Here is an 18,568-nt window from a genome sequence, read left to right on the forward strand (position 1 = left end):
GAGCTGCTTTAAAAAAGGGATATTCTCGGTAAGGGAGCTAAACAGAGGAGTAAAAAGTAAATGTTTCAGAAATGGAGATACATCACTAGGCCACAGTTTGACCTGACGTTTTACTGTCTGTACGTTTAAAACCAGAGAACTGAGAACACACCATTGTTTTTGAAGCGCAGTGCTGAGAACCTTTTGAAATCTTCTCAAAGTGTGAGAAATAATGAGACGGCAAATTGCTGTTGTTTTTAGAAGAATTTACAATATTCCAAGGTGCCAGGTTATTGAATTTTGTACGCCTTGTAAAAGTGTCATGGCATTCAGTTATACCATCCTGCACAAAAACTTCTAACTGATTTCCGGTAAAACAGCTTATGGTCTGCTAGGAGCAAGAGTGTGATTCTGTAGTGTGCAATGACAGAAATATCCACTTTCCTCCATCAGTGGGGAGAACCACTACCATGGGTTTGTGGGACCAGATATTTTGTGTGTGTGTGTGTGTGTGTGTGTGTGAGTGTGTGTGTGTGTGTGTGTATATACACCGATCAGGCATAACGTTATGACCACCTCCTTGTTTCTATGCTCATTATCCATTTTATCAGCTCCACTTACTATATAGGTGCACTTTGTAGTTCTACAATTACAGACTGTAGTCCATCTGTTTCTCTGCATACTTTGTTAGCCCCCATTTACCCTGTTCTTCAGTGGTCAGGACCCCCATGGACCCTCACAGAGCAGGTACTATTTGGGTGGTGGATCATTCTCAGCACTGCAGTAACACTGACGTGGTGGTGGTGTGTTACTGTGTGTTGTGCTGGTATGAGTGGATCAGACACAGCAGTGCTGCTGGAGTTTTTAAACACCTCATCCTAATCGTAAGAGAGATGGGTCACAGGTTCAAATCCCAGGACTGACTGAGTACTTCCTGGTTGTGACCTTGGGCAAAGTATGCAAACTTCCACCTTCCCAGGTGGCCATTGCTCTGTTGGCGACACTATGCTGCTCCCTGACTGTGCGTAGTGAGACAGCAGAATGACAGATTTCTGTTGTAAAATGCAGTGTTTTGAAATGATGACATGCAGATATTGAAATGTAACTGACAAGCTAACATTTGCTTGCCAGTAAAGAGGCACTAGCATCTAGCTAAAGTACGCTTTTATCACAGAATTCCAAATTCATATATTGGTTTTATTGAAATATGGTATTAATAAAAGAAAAACTCAAGCATTGTGTATCATCTTTGCCATTTTATGATGCGAAAACCAGCAATGGATTGGATGTTTGCAGATACAAGCAATCACTTTCCTTTAGCATTCTTCAAGCCCTAATAGTCAAATGCTAATCTATTTGGGCTTTGTTATAGACTTAACAGTCCAAGCAGTGTTTAATGTCAGTTTAAGAAACTGTTATCACTGTTCTTATACATTGCTGGAGAAATAGATGCAAGTAATTTTTTGGCCTAGTATGACCTGTAAAGTTTGATCGCACATGATTTGTTCTGACAACACTGCTGGCTTGAAGAGACTATCTGGCCTAAAACAATCTAGGGGAACCACTGAAATCAGTCAAAGAGTAATTTAGCTTAACTTAAACCTAATTATTTCTCATTTGGTGACACTGTGCACAATATATATGACTTGAAATCAAGAACATTTGGTGACATTGAATTATTTCATTGTCATCTTCTTTTACAAGTGTGGCTCATGCAAATCCATGGTGTAGTTTATCTGATATGGCAACCTCAAGCAGTTTAGTGAGGTTAGACCTCAATGCAAATTTGAGTCTGGCTGATTTTCATGTGTTTAAGAGGCAGCTCAGTGTAAACGTCAAGCGTGCTTAGAGCTCACATGGTTCAGAGTTATGTGTAGTGTTAGAAAGCGTAACTGACCACTACTCTGTGTGAATGAGGTAATCAGACTATGTTTTAAGTGGCTGCGTGTTCAGTGTTTGTCAGGTGGCAGTGTGTGGGCTGCGTAGCCTTTTTCAAAAAGCAGGAAAGCAGATGCTCTGTGGAAAACAAGGCTTGAGTGTGGATTTTGGCCCATGCATTTCCCTGTAATTGTATTACTGCATCGTTTAAGATCACCTCTCTCTCTCTCTCACACTCTCTCACACTCTCTCTCTCTCTCTCTCTCTCTCTCTCTCTCTCTCTCTCTCTCTCTGCCCCCAGTAAGGTGCCTCAGCTGTACAGAAGCTGACACACTAAGGAAGGGGGGTTGTAGGCCCGTCACTACGGCAACAACACAGATTTTAAGCATCGTCCGCCCACGTGGTGCTCAGTGTATGTCTGAGCTTGCGTGTGTGTGTATGTGGGAGCCTGTACACACACGCACACAAACATTGTGGCCTCTTTACCCCCCCTCACGCACAGCAGTGTCGTTCCAGCCTGCTCTCTGCTCGAGACTCCAGCAGGACTTGAGGGACAGTAGTAGCCTAGATTGGAGTGATTTTTCTGGCCCACGCTTTCCACTGCTGCTACTCTCTGTCACTATGGAGGCCACTCGTGCAGGGCTCGTGCCCGAGGCGCTGCCGTATCCTACATTTCATGAGGGCAACGCAAACTACTTTCTCTGTGCGAATTCACTTGCTTTTTTCTGACCTTTTTGTAATATTGAGGTTGTTCTTTTTTTTCCCCCTCTGTCTTCTTTGAACTCTTACTGTCACAAAATGGTCCATGGGGGTCGATATCCTAAATGATCATTGGGATTAATGATAATTGGCAACTGATTGCAGTGAGTTTAGAGATTGTTTCACCTAGATTCTTGTTCTTTTGCAGTCCAATTTTGTCCTTTTTTGTTGTGTTTAGGGGTCCAAGATGGTCTTGAAACTCTGCCTTTTTTAATAATATGTAATATCTTGCCACATATTACACATTACACCACAATCAGTCTGAAGTGTCCTGTGTTTGCCCTTTTTGCCATATTTAGGGGCCCAGTCATAGAGACAGGAAAATGGTATAGCTGATATGGCAAAAATACAACATCACAATACTTTAAGAAATTTGTGACATCTGATACGTTGCAAAGGCAAAAAAGACCTAGTGATGACACGTTGCACTACTCTAAATCCGATTAAACTAGGCTACTTATGCTCTCTTTGTGATGTAACATGCAGTTGGTCAGTGTGCTACTTTATGCAGTATGCTCAGAAAAGCATATTGTGGAATAATTTGTCACCATAGCAGTAAATATTGTGAGGTTGGCCAGCCCTACCATCATCCCTGTTGTGGCTTTTGTAATATAATGCCACGTATTGGAACTCTGTTGGAAAGGAGAGAGGGAGCACATTCTGAGAAGTAGCCTGGGGTGATTTCCTAAATTTCTGATGGGGCACATATGTGCAACTTTTTGCTCCTAGATCTAGATCTGCAGTTCCTCCACAAAGCCTCCATTTCCCCTCTCCTCAGTGCTTCCGTCTAAACCCACTCCTGTTGACAGACCTCTTTATCAAAGACAGAAGAGGCTGAATGTATCATCCTTTTGGTCTTTTTTTTTTGGAAAATTGGTTTTTCCCTTCTCCTGCTTTCGTTGTGCAGAAGAAGGGAAAAATTAAGCGTGAGTGATAGGACATGCGCTGCACCCGGCACATACTATAATAGCTGCCCTCCTATTTCTAGGTCGTGTCAAAAAATAGAATGGAGAAATATGCGAGTTATGAATACCCTGAATTTTTGGTATAGGAAAGCTTTATTAAGAGTTGCATTTAAACAGTTCAGTATTTCAGAGGGAATTGGAGAGAGAGAGAGAGAGAGAGGGAGAGAGAGAGAGAGAGACGCTGTCAATCCTGTTTCGTAAAGTTAAAGAAAGAGCACTGAAGGAAAAGCAGGAGGCAGCTGGAAGGGGGGGCGGGGGTTAATCTTGTGACAGGGTCACGCGAAATAAATCAGACATTTGAATAATTCTATTCCTTTTACTCAACTCATCTGGTGAGGGGTTTGGCTGCTGCATGAGGAAAGACAGACAGAAGGAGAAGTCTGAGGAGAGAGGCAGGTCTGTGGAGTTGTCCTGAAACAAGAAATGTATTAATGTATTAATCTACATAGTTGTTGTATATCTATATATCTATACACACACACACACACACACACGGAAAGTCAAAGGCCACCCTTCATTTATTTAATTTCTAGTAATTTCTTTTATTTATAAGATGTTTTCTATGAACTGAGCTAAGGGCCTTTTTTTGTGGCTAAGAAGACCAGCATACACTTTTTCTGGCTTGAGGCTCGAACACTTAATACAGTGTGCCAGCCTGCCAGTGGTTGTGCAGTCACAGTTTAGTTCCTTATGATTAGTCAAATGCATCTAAAAGCAGTTCACAAGCTCAGTGTAATTAAGTTACTTAAAACTTGAAATGTATCCACATTGACTGTAATAGAAATTGCAACTCTTGTACTTTGAAAATTGAACTTCCTGTAGAAGAGCTAAATATCTGAAAGAAATTCTGTTGTATTTTTTATGTTATATTTCTTTATGTTTATCTAAAATGTATATAAAAAGGGCAAAGCAGAGATATTGTGCAAAATATATTATAGCATAATAGGATAAATATAGCAAAATGGCATAAAATGCTTGAACGGAACAATAACATGTAGACAAAGAAAAGACTGTTTTTGCAGCAATAAAACTGCCCTGCAAGTTTTTGGGCTTACATACTGAAATTACTGTGGAAAACTAACACCATAGAACAACATTCTCTGTTCTATCAGGAGAGAGGTTTGTGAAAAAAAAAGTTTAGTCTTTACTGTCTACAGTATTTCAAGGACTTAAAACGAGTGCTATGTTTTTCTATACTTTTTTTTCTTCAGGCTGCGAAAGTTTGAAGTACAAGCCATTTTTTAGCTCGTTATTTCTAAAGAAGCTTGTCTTTTATGTGTTACCAAGGCCATTAGGGATTTTTCTCCTTTCCCACAGACAGTAATCTGTCTTGTTGTTCATTCATAAAATATCTAGTCCATGCACCTAGAGAGAGAGCGAACGAGAGAGAAAGACAGACAGGGAGAGGGAGAGAAGGAAATCAAATTCATATTTAACATCCTCCATAAAACAAACAGAAGAAGGGGGAATGTTGCTATGACAACTGAAGAAAGGATTGCCACTTTGCACAACTGAATGTCTGTATGCTTTCTGTTTCTTTTCTTTTCTTTTTTTTTTGAATGCTTAGCAAATATTTGTGATCAGTGGTTTCTCTCTTTCTTTCTTTCATTTCCAGTGCATGAGCATTCAGCTGTGGTCTGAATGGTTTATGGGATTTTTAAGACCTGTTGTTCCAGTCAGATGAAACTTCTCCAGCAGAGCGAAAGAGTTTGAACACGGAAATCCCCTTTTAATAGACTTTGAGTGTGTGTGTGTGTGTGTGTGTGTGTGTGTGTGTGTGTGTGTGTGTGTGTGTGTGTTTTGTTCTGTTTTGTTTGTTTTTTTTTCCTTTGTCGGGTGACAAAACAAAGTATATTTGAAGAGTTCATTTGCAAAAAACGATAAATGCCATCCTTTAAAAAACAAGCTGACTGTTGTGAGTTATTCTTAACACAAAGTGCATTCTGAACCATAAATATGTTTTGTCACAAAAGCCTGTATTGTCCAGTGTTAAGACATTGCAAGTTCACGTTTTACAGCAGAAACGATCGAATGCCAGCACTGTTCTCAAGCAGAACCTGATAAATCCCTTTAGCGAATCTTCACACAGTATTTGGGTTAGGAACACTGCTGCAAACTCTTTTAGGCGGACACTCAAATGGCTCTTTTTTCACTTCAATGTACTGTATGTACGTCTTAAAATAATGGCTTCTGCATCTAAACAGTGCACAGTCTGTCTAACAAAAACACTTTGAATTTGGCCATGTGTGTACAGTTCCATACTGGGCGTAAAGTGCAGTATTTGGATGTAAAAGCTAAAATTTTGTAACTCACATAGTGCACTATATAGGGAGCAGTGAGCAATTTCCGATTAAGCTTTAGGATTTCCGAGGTACGATCTGATATTGCCCTTTAATGGGCTGTTTTTGTTGCAATTTTCAGCACTTTACCTACTTGTTTTATGTTAAAGAATGTTAAATATTGCACTTTAAAGAAACTTGTATCATTTGCATGGCTTTGTTTACCTCTTGAAACATGAAACATTGAAAAATGACCCTTGGAGTTATCTACTTTTGCCAGAAAACAAAATTTAATTTAAAAAAAAAAGTCAAGAAAGTTTAATTTTGTAAGTTCCTTGTATTTTTTTTCCTAAATTACTTTTACCTAATCAAAACAACCCAACTGCAGTTTATCACCTGGACTGCACAATAGAAAAGACATGGTTTATATAAAAAAAACATTAAAATGATTAAATAAATAAACTCTTCATTTATTGTAGCATGCTGTAGACTGACTGAAAGTAACAACTACAGTTGCTTATGTTACACACAGGTTTTTGGACCAAGTCACACATCCTTACATATTAACATCACATTCGCAGGCTCAAAAAGAAGATCTGAAATGCAAAACCAACGTTATATTGGTACAATGAAGGTATGATGTGAAGATAATTCATTTGTATCCTCAAAAGACACGTCCTTCACCAAGATTTGACTGAGTTCTCTTTCAACATGCTTGCAGCCATCAGTTTCACCAGGGAAGGGATTCTGCAGCACTACCAATATTACCAAATGTTCTTCTGCATGATGCATGCAATTACATTTTTCTCCAGAGAGGTCTCCAAATCCCCAAAACTTACGTAGTATAGCTTTGTTAGTTTGAAGCAACAATAATGGACATCAGATCATCGATAAACATAATTCAAAAAAAAAAAATCAGCTATCCAAAATTCCATTCAAGCACATTCCAAAAGTTTTTATTCTGGATAAACTTAACATAATTTGTTGTTCTCATGCTCGCCTCGTGGACTTCAGTTGGACTATGCTGCAACATGCGTAACTCCAGAGTGGCAGATTAAAAACTGTTTTAAGGTCATTAAAGCTGGGAGGAAGGTCACCATGCCCAGTTCTAGAATAGACTGGAGTTTCCCATAGCATGGACCTCTATTCAATACTTTTGGGATGAGTTAGAGTGGCGTTTATGATCCAGAACTAATCATCCAACATCAGTACCTGACCTTAGTAATGCTCTTGTGCCTGCAATCAGATTCTCACAGCTATGTTCCAACATCTGGCATAAAGCCTTCCCAGAAGTGTAGAGGCTGTTACTGCAGCAAAAAGGGACAAACTTTCTATTAATACTTTGATTTCAGAAGAAACACTGAATAAGCCAGTGTCTACAAACTTGTGGACATAGAGTATATAAAAACAACAAAGATTTAGGTTGAGGCAAATCTTTCAAGTTCTGCTGTACTTATTACCTCAGTGAAGGCGCAGAAATTTCAAATCAAGCGAAGAATCACTTGCTGTACTTGCTAAGGCGTAATGTGGTAGGGCCCATTTGGTGAGAGCCTTTACCCTGTCTGGTCTAGTCAGTTTACAGTGTAAATACATCAGATGTTTCTAGTTCAAATCTATAGCACACAGCAGTTGTATATCTCATTGTTTCGATTTAAAGGGCCCATATCTTGAAAAAACTAAATTCTGTTGGAATTTGGAACCTTTTTCTGTGGAAACTATACTGCAAGAACAGCCTATTTAATTTTTTTGCGATGTCATGAAAACCAACTCATTTACATAAATCCACCTATTCAGCTTACAGTGGTTTAACTCTGTCCATTCATACTGAAGTTCTAAAGAGTGTTTCACCTCTATGTGCTTTTTACATGAAGGCAAAACACAGGGCAGCCAATCAGAACAGAGCTCATGTATCTTACAATGATCTTAAAGACACAGTAACAAAAACAGCCTGTTTAATTCTAAGGGCTAAAGAGGGGTTGGAAAATGGCCATGTGAATGAATTATGGCTGTTATTGGTACTTAAAACAGACCTGGGCCCTTTGATAAATCCCTTGATGTTGTGGTGCTGGTTCTCTGGCCAAGTAACGGCTCTGACTTCAGTGTTGCCCCATTGGAGGAGTTTTCTAGGAATTAGGCTAAACTTTGTCACAGGGGCTTTTTCATTCACATTGCGCTAGAGGGGAAAAAGGGAATCATTCAGGAATTCCCCAGCCACAGTAATCAATTGATTTTTCCATGAAGCAACTTATGATACTCATTAGCATCATAAATCGGAATATTTGTGCAAGATGCTAACACTGGACAGGAACGCACGTAGTCTTTGTGTGTTGGTGGTCACATGTCTCAAATCTTGAAAAATCTAAGTGATCATGTTAACGAAATGAAGTGCATGGCATTATGCCAAGTTTTCTTTTTGAAGAGAAAAGCATTAATATTTTCAGTTTCCATCGGGTGAGGTGTCTTCACACTCTAAAAAAGGATGGAGTGCTTTAACTGATGGTGTTTCATGCAGCAATGCTGGGATTATGTGTATGGACCTTGCCATGGGCAAACACACAGTGTAATTACTTCTTTCATTGTCCCGTTATTACTTGACAACAAAAAATCCAAAACAAATACAAAACTTGCTGATTTAGACCCAGTGGAAAAAGACTTTCTGTTTTGGCTGGGAGGCATGGTGTTATTTTGGTTAGACAGATACTGACATCGCTCAAAAATAATGTATTACTGCATTTGATAGCATTACTTGCTTAGTAGCTGGACAGATTCTATCAAGGCTCAGTAATGATCTCTGTTATTCTGAGGGCATCAAGGAGAGGTCAAGGCTAAAACTAGGCTAATACAGTCATGGAATCAGGTCAGTGTGATGTTATGCAAGATCAAAGCCCAGGAAAAGAGAATACGCATGCTCAGTTTATATATATATATAATGGGCCCATATGATAGAAAACCACTTTTGTTTGTTTTGTTTTTTTTTGTCTTTTTATTTTGTTTTGTTTTTTTAAATAAAGTTTGTTGCTATATGTAAACATTCCTAAAATTTTAAACCATACAAATCATTCCCCAGTCCAAACACTACATGAGTGGATACTATGCTACAACAGTGGCCGTTTTGGATTGATGTCACAAAAACCAAGGCATTTACATACAGTCGTGTGCAAATGTTTGTGCCTCTCTGATTAAATTATAGGTTTTGCTGAAGTGCAAAGAAGGACGCATCCTCTAAAGAGAACACTCAAATAAAAAGACACCGTTTCTTTACTAAATTTAACATATTGGGTTAAAAAAAAAAAAATGGCCTCTGCAAATGTTATGGCATATTTAATATAATTTTTTTTTTATAAGATTTTTTATTTTTATTGCAAAAAAGTGGTATATTTAAGTTTGTTCCCTGTTAGAGAATATTTTCACTTAGAAAATCAGCAAAACATGATATTAGACTGGGGATGTTCAAACTTTTGCATCCTGAGCTGCTGTTTGAATCAGGCACAATACAGGGCAGCCGATCAGAACAGAGCTCATTGATATATCAGTTTTAAAGGCACTGTTACAAAAATCCACTAAAATATTAAGTGGCCCTTAGGGGAACAATTAAATCCCTGGCAAAACGTAGGATGTGGACCTTTTTCGTTGCTTTTAACATTAGTATCATGAATTATACTTTGTGCACAGCACCTCACACCGGTAACTGATCATAACAACTGATAATAGCGCTAACACTGGGCTTGCGAATAAACAAGATGCAAAAATGAGTTTCAGTTACTGTTTTAACCAGTGACTGGAGATAAGCTTTCAGTTGTACACAACATCAATGATATCATGATGATCTAGAGTAGTAGCGAGGAACCTCGTCTGGAACTTGCCCAATAAGATCATCTTTATTTGCTTGTAAACCTGATTTTCAGTTGCTTCCAGATACCATCGGTAAAGGCAGTAGTTCATGTATCAGTTTCACACAGAGCCTTATTCTGTACCTCAGTCAGTGCTCTTAGTGTCTGAGAAATCTACCAGTTATGTTGATTGTTCATTCAGCAACTCCAAAATTTTAAAAAGGGCCAAACAGTAAAAGCTGATTTAACTGAACAAAGACAAACCATGCATAGGATGTAAAAGATTACGCAATACTTAACTAGAAAAAAAGTCAGGAAGCCTCCATTAAAAAAAGGTAGGAATCCTTTACGTAAAAGCCAGTCCTGAGGTGTAATGTACATATTTGCAGCATTTTTATCATCTTCCTTTTTTTTCCAGCTATCATTGCCGTTCTATGTCTGTCTTTGTGTCTGTTTATGTGTATACCACCCAACAAACCATCTCCTGTATTATTTTTTCTCTATTGATAGGGTGAAATAAATGGTTTGAAAGTGTGTAGTTTGATGTGATCACATAATGCCTTTCTGCCATTTTGATTGGCTGTTTCATGAAACTTGTTTCACATAGTTGACACTTGTAACTGTTGTGGCCGAGTTTAAATTACTGTTTACCATATGGACGCCTTTAAGGACGCTTTGCGATATGCAACCCAAGTGCAATTTAGTGTCATGTAGGTTTCAAGCAACTAAGGTTACATGGAAGTTTAACTGTGTAAAGCCAGCGTTAGAGTAGTGAAGTTTTTGTTCTCAGGTCAGCAGCAGGACAGGCTCTGGTTGGATTGACATTTTTGGAAAATCATGGAGAACTGCATTATGATCAGAGAGAGATTTTTTTGGTCATGGATGGGAGAAAAGCAAAATGAAGAGTGTGTGTGTGTGTGTGAGAGAGAGAGAGATCAGGAGAGAGCGTTTGAAGAGAGTAGAGCATATTGTGACATTTTGAGAAGTAATATGTAACGATAATGATAAATATTGTCAAATTGCCCATCCCTAACATATCATTCTTTGCTAGTCTGAAACACAAGTGCCTGAATGAGAGCACATTGCCAGTCATGCGCTGTTAAGGTGTGACTGAGATGAGAAAGAGCACTAAAGTTATACTAAAGTTAAAACATGTTTTTCTGTGTACTGCTATGCTGTCACCTAAAAAAGTAAGCTTACAGCCCTGCGTTAATTGCCCTTCTTTTGGGCCATTGTTTTTCCCTCTCTATGGTTAACCCATTATGTATTAATTGACTTTTCCAGGTGCTTGAATATCTAAAATAGGATAGCACATTCCTAATATGGAGATGCCATTTCAGTTGATTTTAAGTTTTAGTGCTTATAGATGCACTAATGGGGTGGACTGGATAGGTACTTGCACTGATACTGACCTTACTAAATTAATCGGGTATCGGCCAGATGTAACCGATCCACCATTGCTACTGGCAATTTACTTAAGGAGATGAAAAGAGTAATTCTTTGCAAGTGTGAAATGCACCATGTTTCTCAACAAAATGCTGCAGCATGTCAAAGTAAAAGCCCCTCTTAACACAGGGTCACACACGTCCGAATTAAAGGAGGACTTTTCTAATTTTATTGTGCTTCACACTAGCTTCATCACCAAATATCTGCATCAGACCTTTACATTTTTATCAGTATGTAGGGCCCATGTTATGCAAAACAAACTATTCCTTTATTTTTTCTGATGTTTTCACACATATCTGCCAATTCAGCCTATAGCAGTTTAGCTAAGTTAGGTTGTCAGATTTTTGAGTGGTTTTAAGATAACAAGGTGACAGATAAGTTGTCTCCAGTGATCACTTAGACTTAAGTGACTTAAGACTTTTGCCCTAAAATGAAATAAAGGAATATGGTTGAATATGAAATCCTCACCTAGTGTGAATCAATTTTAAAAATCTTTAATTACCAAAATTTCTTAAAAATAGATGTTGCTTTGGCATTAACTCAGCATTTTATGCTGGTATACAGATTTTAAATTGAGGAAGAATGTACAGCACTGTTATCAGATTGGTACTGGGGAGAGAACTGGTCCATCTCTGCTACTGATATTGTTAGATAACACAAACCTAATTGCAGTGTCCGTGGTGCTTCAGACGCTTTTAAAAGTATTACTAAACAATCAGCGAGTTTCATTTCTGCACATCTCTTTGGTTTGTACAACAGTTTGTACAGTTCACTTTAGTATGATTTTAAGAAAACAGGAACATGATATTAAATCTTATCTATAACACTCAGCACTAAGAAAGTGAGAAACTGAGAGATGACGTTGCGCTTTTTGATTTCCTGATAGATTAGTGTGTTTCATGTGGTTGTGGTGTACTTCCTGTGGTTGTGGTGAAGCTAAAGGAGGAGCTGATTCATTACCTCTGTTCTCTCTCTCTCTCTCTCTCTCTCTCTCTCTCTCTGTCTCTCTCTCTCTCTCTCTCTCTCTCTCTCTCTGTCTCTCTCTCTCTCTCTCTCTCTCTCTCTGTGAGCACGAGCTTGTGTATCTGTGGAGGCGTCTGAAAACCTGTGTAAAGTGTGAGAGAGCTGAAGACACTAGTCAGCGTTCTAGCGGAGATTTTGTATCAGCATCTACAGTATATATTTATATAGTTGTCAATATATAGTGTATATGTTTATGTAGTTCTCAAATGTGGCTCTACTATAGAGAACCATACACTGAAAGCAACTCAAAGCATTTCTGCTGAAAATCCACTGCACTATTGACAGCTTATTGGCAATCCAAAACAATGCCCTATGCAGTGTAAAGTTACTGAGGGTTTTTCAGTCTGTAAAGAGGTACTTAAGTTTATCATAAGAGGCTCAAAGCACTGCCATCAGCTCTTCAGCTCCTGTGTTTACTCTCTCTCACTCTCTTGCTCCCCCAGTCTCTGACTGGTGTATGGCTGTGACAGTCAAGTGTTTTCCTGTGTGAAGGTTGGTGTGAATGTTGAAAAGTTGACACATACATTTAATTTTTAAAAGTTAACATTTAAAATTAATTCCTTTAGTTTTAACAAAAAGTATTTGTCAGAACAAAACCTATCTTCATCTGTCCATTTTTTTTTCTTTTTTTGACATAATTTCCAATAGAAATTGTCCAAAATGACCCAGAATAAAATCTTTGCACATTTATTTACATTAAAAGTTAAGAGGGTTTTTTCCGTCTTCTCTGAAGTTACTTTTGGAGAAAACTTTGACAGAGACGATATACTTTTCTTCTCATTCTCTATGAGATATGACTTAATGCAGTGAACATCATATATTAAATAATGCATTGAATGCAATGATATACTGGCGCCCTGGGTACTTCACTATGGATTCAGGTCTTTCAATTCATATAAATGAAATTTGTGACCAATTTTTGACAGTAAACATTAGCGTATTCTCTTTTTTTTTTTAATACCTTCAAAATGTATTATTGCAGTTTGCAGTATATATGATATTACCATGGCTGTGTGGTGTCGTGAGTGTCATGTATGATGCTTTTCTTGTCGTCTCATCCTGCGATATTTCAAAATAATAGTAGTTTGCATATAGTAGTACATGATTTTCAAAGAGTCATTCAGTAAATGTCAAACCATCTGTTTAACAGATAATAAATGTTGAACTGTGCTGCTAACTAGGAGGGAAGAGCTGGTTAGCATTTGCTTATCTGCCGTAAAAGCTCTGCTTAATGCAGACCGTGTTCTGTTCTAGGTAACTAAAGCAACGCCACAAACTTAGACAATAACAATTCAAACCTTAAGAAGTGAAGTTGAGCAACTGGTGTTGAAGAGACACAAAGGTGAAATTAAACCTGTTCCCTGGTGTTTGAATCTGTAGCTTGATCTTCTTGTTTGCATGGCGAGCAGGCTACAGCCCAAACAGTGCTACAAACCAGACTATAGGTAACTTGTGCTTTTCTGAAATGGTAAATGATGGTGTGTATCTCAAAGTGTAGATGATGGAAAAAAAAAACCTGTCTGACAGGCCAAAAGTTGAGTGACTGGTGTCAGAAAAGCTAAAACAAAACCTGTTCTGCTGTGTTTGGGACTGTAGCGTTTTGGCCAAGCTGAGGATAGCATAGTTAGCCGGCCAAACATGCCACACCACAGCACAGGCTTAGTTCCAGCTAACTGATGCTAAAATGACATTTGTTTAGAGGATATATGAGAGTGTAAAGCTGAGTGACTGGTGTTAGAGTGAAATCTAATCTAATTTTTTTATTTGCCTGTTTAGATGAAGGATACAAATTTGACACATTGTAATTTTGATATACCACCATCATTTTTAAATTATACTTTTCTTCGTTATTTCACCCAACAATTTTTTTTTTGTTTACAAATTTCACACTTTGACTGTCAGTCGTATTAATGGTTCACAGTTGACACTTGACAATCATATTAGTCAGAAAAAACTGTAATTTTGATTTTAGCTATTTGAAATAAGTAATAGTATCAGTCACAAAATTTTCTCTTTTTTTTTTTGGTAGTTGATAGAGATGTTGACTGATTGATTGACAGTCAGCATATTTAACATGGATGTTCTTACTCCCTATACTGGCAGTAAAAAGGTACTGTGCGGGTACATTTTTCATTCATCAAGGTACACACTACGTAAATGAACCTATACAGTTACAACAGTGGTTTTAAGTTTTTTTCCATGGGCAAGGTACATATTTGTACCTTTTCATAACCTTATATTTTAAAACAGAACAATAAAAAGTCTGGACACAAGACAGGGTATATGGAGTCAGTACAATTTAAGAAATATAATTCTAATGACATATGGTACAATTAGGTTCCCTGACTAAAGCAGAAGATACACCCTTGAGTGTTCCAACACAGTGAGAGATCAGTCTATTTATTCCTGAGAGTGTACAAAGTATGCTAACAGTTTTTGGTCGTCATAAGCTGTATGTATATAGCAGTCTGTAGATAATTTGTCTAATTTGATGAAATCTGTGTCACAACTGGAGCCATTTTTTAAAGCACTTGTAAATATGGTTGTGGCTTCTCATCCGTAACTGCAGAGAAATTGTGCACTGCATGTGCTTCACTTTTTACCATTTTTTCTGGAATTTCTGAAGAACAAAGAATATTTAAAGGATATGATTCCTTTATAATTCAGAAATTGTTACATCAGTTAGTCAAATCCCACAATACAGAAGAGAGCTATCAAAGTGCTACTGCATCATACCATGTCCAGAGAACGTTTACAACATTGTATTCAGTCAGCATCGATGTGTGTATTAGTCATCAGTTAGGCCAGCACACTCTGGAACACAAAGCTTCTATGCAGAGCCGCATTTAAAACTGTGTTGCCAAAAGGTTATGGACAGTAACTGTCGATATTTTGTATTCTAGCACACAAAGAAATGACCATGATTTATTTTCAGAAATTCTTTCTTGCAGAAAGTGTCTGTCCGTGTGTGTGCTTATTTCTGACTAAAGCGCAGCGTAGTAAAATTAGATTTTATTTATTTAAGTGTTGCACTTCACTCAGATATGAGGCAAAAACAGAGTATGTAAGGAGAGGGAGATTAAAAGAAACAGGAAATGTATTAGTAGGCCTGCTTCAGTGGTAGCCGGGACGTTTTCTACCTTCAGAGCTTCAGTCCTTCTAGGAGTGACCTCATGCTTGTTTTGTAGAATTTCTAACCGTTCTTCAAGAGGATTAGACCCACGGTCAAGTTGAACTTTTAGGTGCAGGAGATGCAGGTCGAAGGCTTCCTTTGGCTTTCTCAAAATAAAAGCCTGTTTAGATGTTGCTGAAAACATAACTGATGAATCCTCAGGACATGTTGCTTCCTGAAAGTCTGAGCTTTTTATTTATTGCACAAAAATGGGTGACTTCTTTAACGTGTCTGGTTACCAAATGTGGTTTCCAAATTGCAGCCTTCATTAACAGCAGTGTGCATTATTTTGGTTGTGAGTCATGGACGTTGTATTCCTGGCCCTCATTTTCCACACAGATTTTCAGCTTTTATATTATTATGCAAAAATCACTACCTTTCATGTATTTAATTTCCAGTCAAAATGGCCAGTTATTCATTTTTTAGTGTCAGGAAAATAGGATAAAACATATATTAAGCAGGAAAATACTCAAAAACCTCAACAACTAAATATTATATAAAATAATTCCACCCTTACCTTTTATTACAGCTTTTGTTTTTGCTTTTTATTTTCAGGAGACTTGCCTTCTTTAAAGTTTTTTAAATAAATCTGCAGGAATATTTTTCCATATCTCCAAAGTTCAGTTTTGAAGTAGGTTGCATTTTCTGCTTCTCACAGTCAAAGTAATCCCAATTACAAATATACACTCATCAGTCCATAAAGAGAAAAATACATTTACACATCTCAGATGTCCAGTTTTGGTGTTCTGGTGCAAAGTTCTTTTTCTCACTAATGACTTCTTGACAGCTACACATCCTTTTAGACCCATAGTGTTGAGTTGTCTTCTCACAGTGGAAGAATGGACAGAATCACCTGTGGATTTTTTCAGATCTGAAGTAAGAGTGGAGCTTGATGTCTCTCAAAGATGAAGTTTTTAAGTACTGTTTATCTGATGGTGGTCTACAAGGTGTTACGCAGTTGTGTCCTTTCTCTTGTGCAAATGGATTATTATCTCCTGAAAAATAAATAATCTGAGATCTGAGATTTGGCCTTATCTCAGATGCTGTATTCCTGCATTACTGCTGGGTCACCTATTGCAGAACCCTGAGTGGTCCGTGCCTGCGTTGGGCGACCTTTGTAATGAAGATGGTTTGGGAAGAGGGATTGTTAATTCACATAACACATACATGTTAGATGTGAATGTTTCCCCCTACCCAAACACACTGTGCTTTTCCCTTCTTCATACTCATTTAGGGAAGTGTGTTAATGGCTGCTGGTTGACCTGATGCAATCATGGGCAGGTCAACCAGAGAACACTCTAGTATAGTAAAAGAACCACAAGATGATGTGTCAGTGTTTATTTGTTGTTTTTGTTTTTAAAACTCTCTAAATGTCTGATCTTTATAGCTGTCCTGGATACCTAATATGCCTTCTCTTCCTATAGTGTGGGAGGGAGAACTGCAGCCCTTTGCAGGTGCTCCAGTGCTGAGTCAGGATGTGGAGCAGCACCTTTACTCCTGACTAAAGGCCTAGCGCTCCAAGTTATTCAGTACTTTTTCTAGTGCCTAAACCTCCCCTTAGTTAACCACCTGTGGTTATAAATAACTACTAAATGGCAGGACAAAGAAATGTCACCTTCTCGATTATTAAATACTGAAAACCTGGACATGTGTGGCAACAATGTTGTTTTGTTATTGAATGTTGTTGATGTTTGTATCACTGCATCCTCCACTGTCTTATACTGAATGATGTAATTACTGAGATGGCCTTTGTGTTTTTTTTTTGTTTTGTTTTTTTTTTAGGGCAAGTACAAATAGGTGGAGAATTATATTGGCGGGTGGTTGATATACAAATATGTAAATATTAAAGTACAAGCCTAAAGTGGCCAGATAGGCTGATTAACTGTTGCACTTTTTAGCTGTTGATTTTTATAGTTTAGTAGTTCCCAGCTGATGAGGACAAAAACAGCTCATGCTCAAGTAAACAAACACTGCTCATTGCTGCCCTCTAAGGGTGTCACAAGAAAGACTTTCACTGTTTTTTGTAAGGCTCAAATAATTGATGATGAGGTGATCATGTAATACATATTTTATTTCTTTACTGATAAAATCACTATGATGTACTGTGGTCCACTATTGTTTTATATTGTAGTAAGGATGCTCTTTATGTGATATTTTTTTGCATTTCAGATATCACACAAGACAGTCACATGATCCAGCAACCATACTTTTGTTTGTTAAAAACTAATAACAAAATGGCAAAAGAACTGTCACTAGGAATGACTTTCTGACTGTGATGTTCGTCCTCTTTTCCTCTCTAGGCACGGGAGAGAGTGGCAAGAGCACGTTTATAAAACAAATGCGTATCATCCATGGCACTGGCTACACAGATGAAGACAAGCGGGGCTTCACCAAGCTGGTCTACCAGAACATCTTCACCTCTATGCAGGCTATGATCCGTGCCACTGAGACACTGAAAATTGGCTACAAGTACGAGCAGAACAAGGTGAGGGTTTGAAACAAATACTGTTCAAAACTGCTGAACTGATGCACTTCTGAGCTTACAGAACATCGTTAGCAATACATTTACATAACAGTAGCCATCAGCTATGATTGATCTAGGGCTGCACAATGTATGGTTTGAAGTATTTGGTGTTCACAGCACTGCAGAATACTGATATTGTGGAAAGTTGAAATGTGCAACTGAGCTGTCTAATCCATCACTAAATGTTTCATTATGTGATGTGAGCATGCTGACCAACCGCAGATGCTCTACGTGAGTTTCTATGGGTGTTTGGATGAATTAAAGCATTCATACGGCCCAACAAACTAAATCATTTTAATTACAAAAAATGATGTAGGCCAGTCTTTAACTACATCACATTAAAGATTCGCTAATGAGTTTTTTAGTATTTTGTAAGTTATATTATAATCACAGTATGTAGCGATGTAGTTTCAACGTGGTATTTTATCCATATCATGCAGCCTTACACTGAAAAAAGTGTAAATGTGTTCCACACAAATAAAATGTTACATCAACTTTAATGTAGTAAATTAACTACATACACGTTTAGTCAATGTGGTCACATTTGAATCATGTACATTTAAAGGCACATTTAAGTAACTTTTTTTTCAGTGTAGGTTAATTCGTTAGTCATTTCACAGTTGTCTGTGACAGTTGTTTGACCTACAGAGTGGGGGTCTCAAACTATCTGCCTGTGGGCCACATCTGAACCGTGAGACATATTTACAATGGCC

At 37.9% G+C, this 18,568-nt stretch overlaps 1 protein-coding gene across 2 annotated transcripts in view; it reads left to right on the top strand.

Moving 5' to 3' along the window:
- Positions 1-18,568, top strand: part of gna11b (guanine nucleotide binding protein (G protein), alpha 11b (Gq class)) — a 52,270-nt gene that overhangs the window by 14,497 nt on the left and 19,205 nt on the right. For both annotated transcript variants that reach the window (XM_036555806.1, XM_036555805.1), the window contains exon 2: positions 17,632-17,816. In XM_036555806.1, coding sequence (XP_036411699.1) covers positions 17,632-17,816 — 185 coding nt within the window. The remainder of the gene's footprint in view (positions 1-17,631; positions 17,817-18,568) is intronic.

This window comes from Colossoma macropomum, unplaced genomic scaffold (genome assembly GCF_904425465.1).
Source record: "Colossoma macropomum unplaced genomic scaffold, Colossoma_macropomum, whole genome shotgun sequence".
NCBI lineage: Eukaryota > Metazoa > Chordata > Actinopteri > Characiformes > Serrasalmidae > Colossoma > Colossoma macropomum.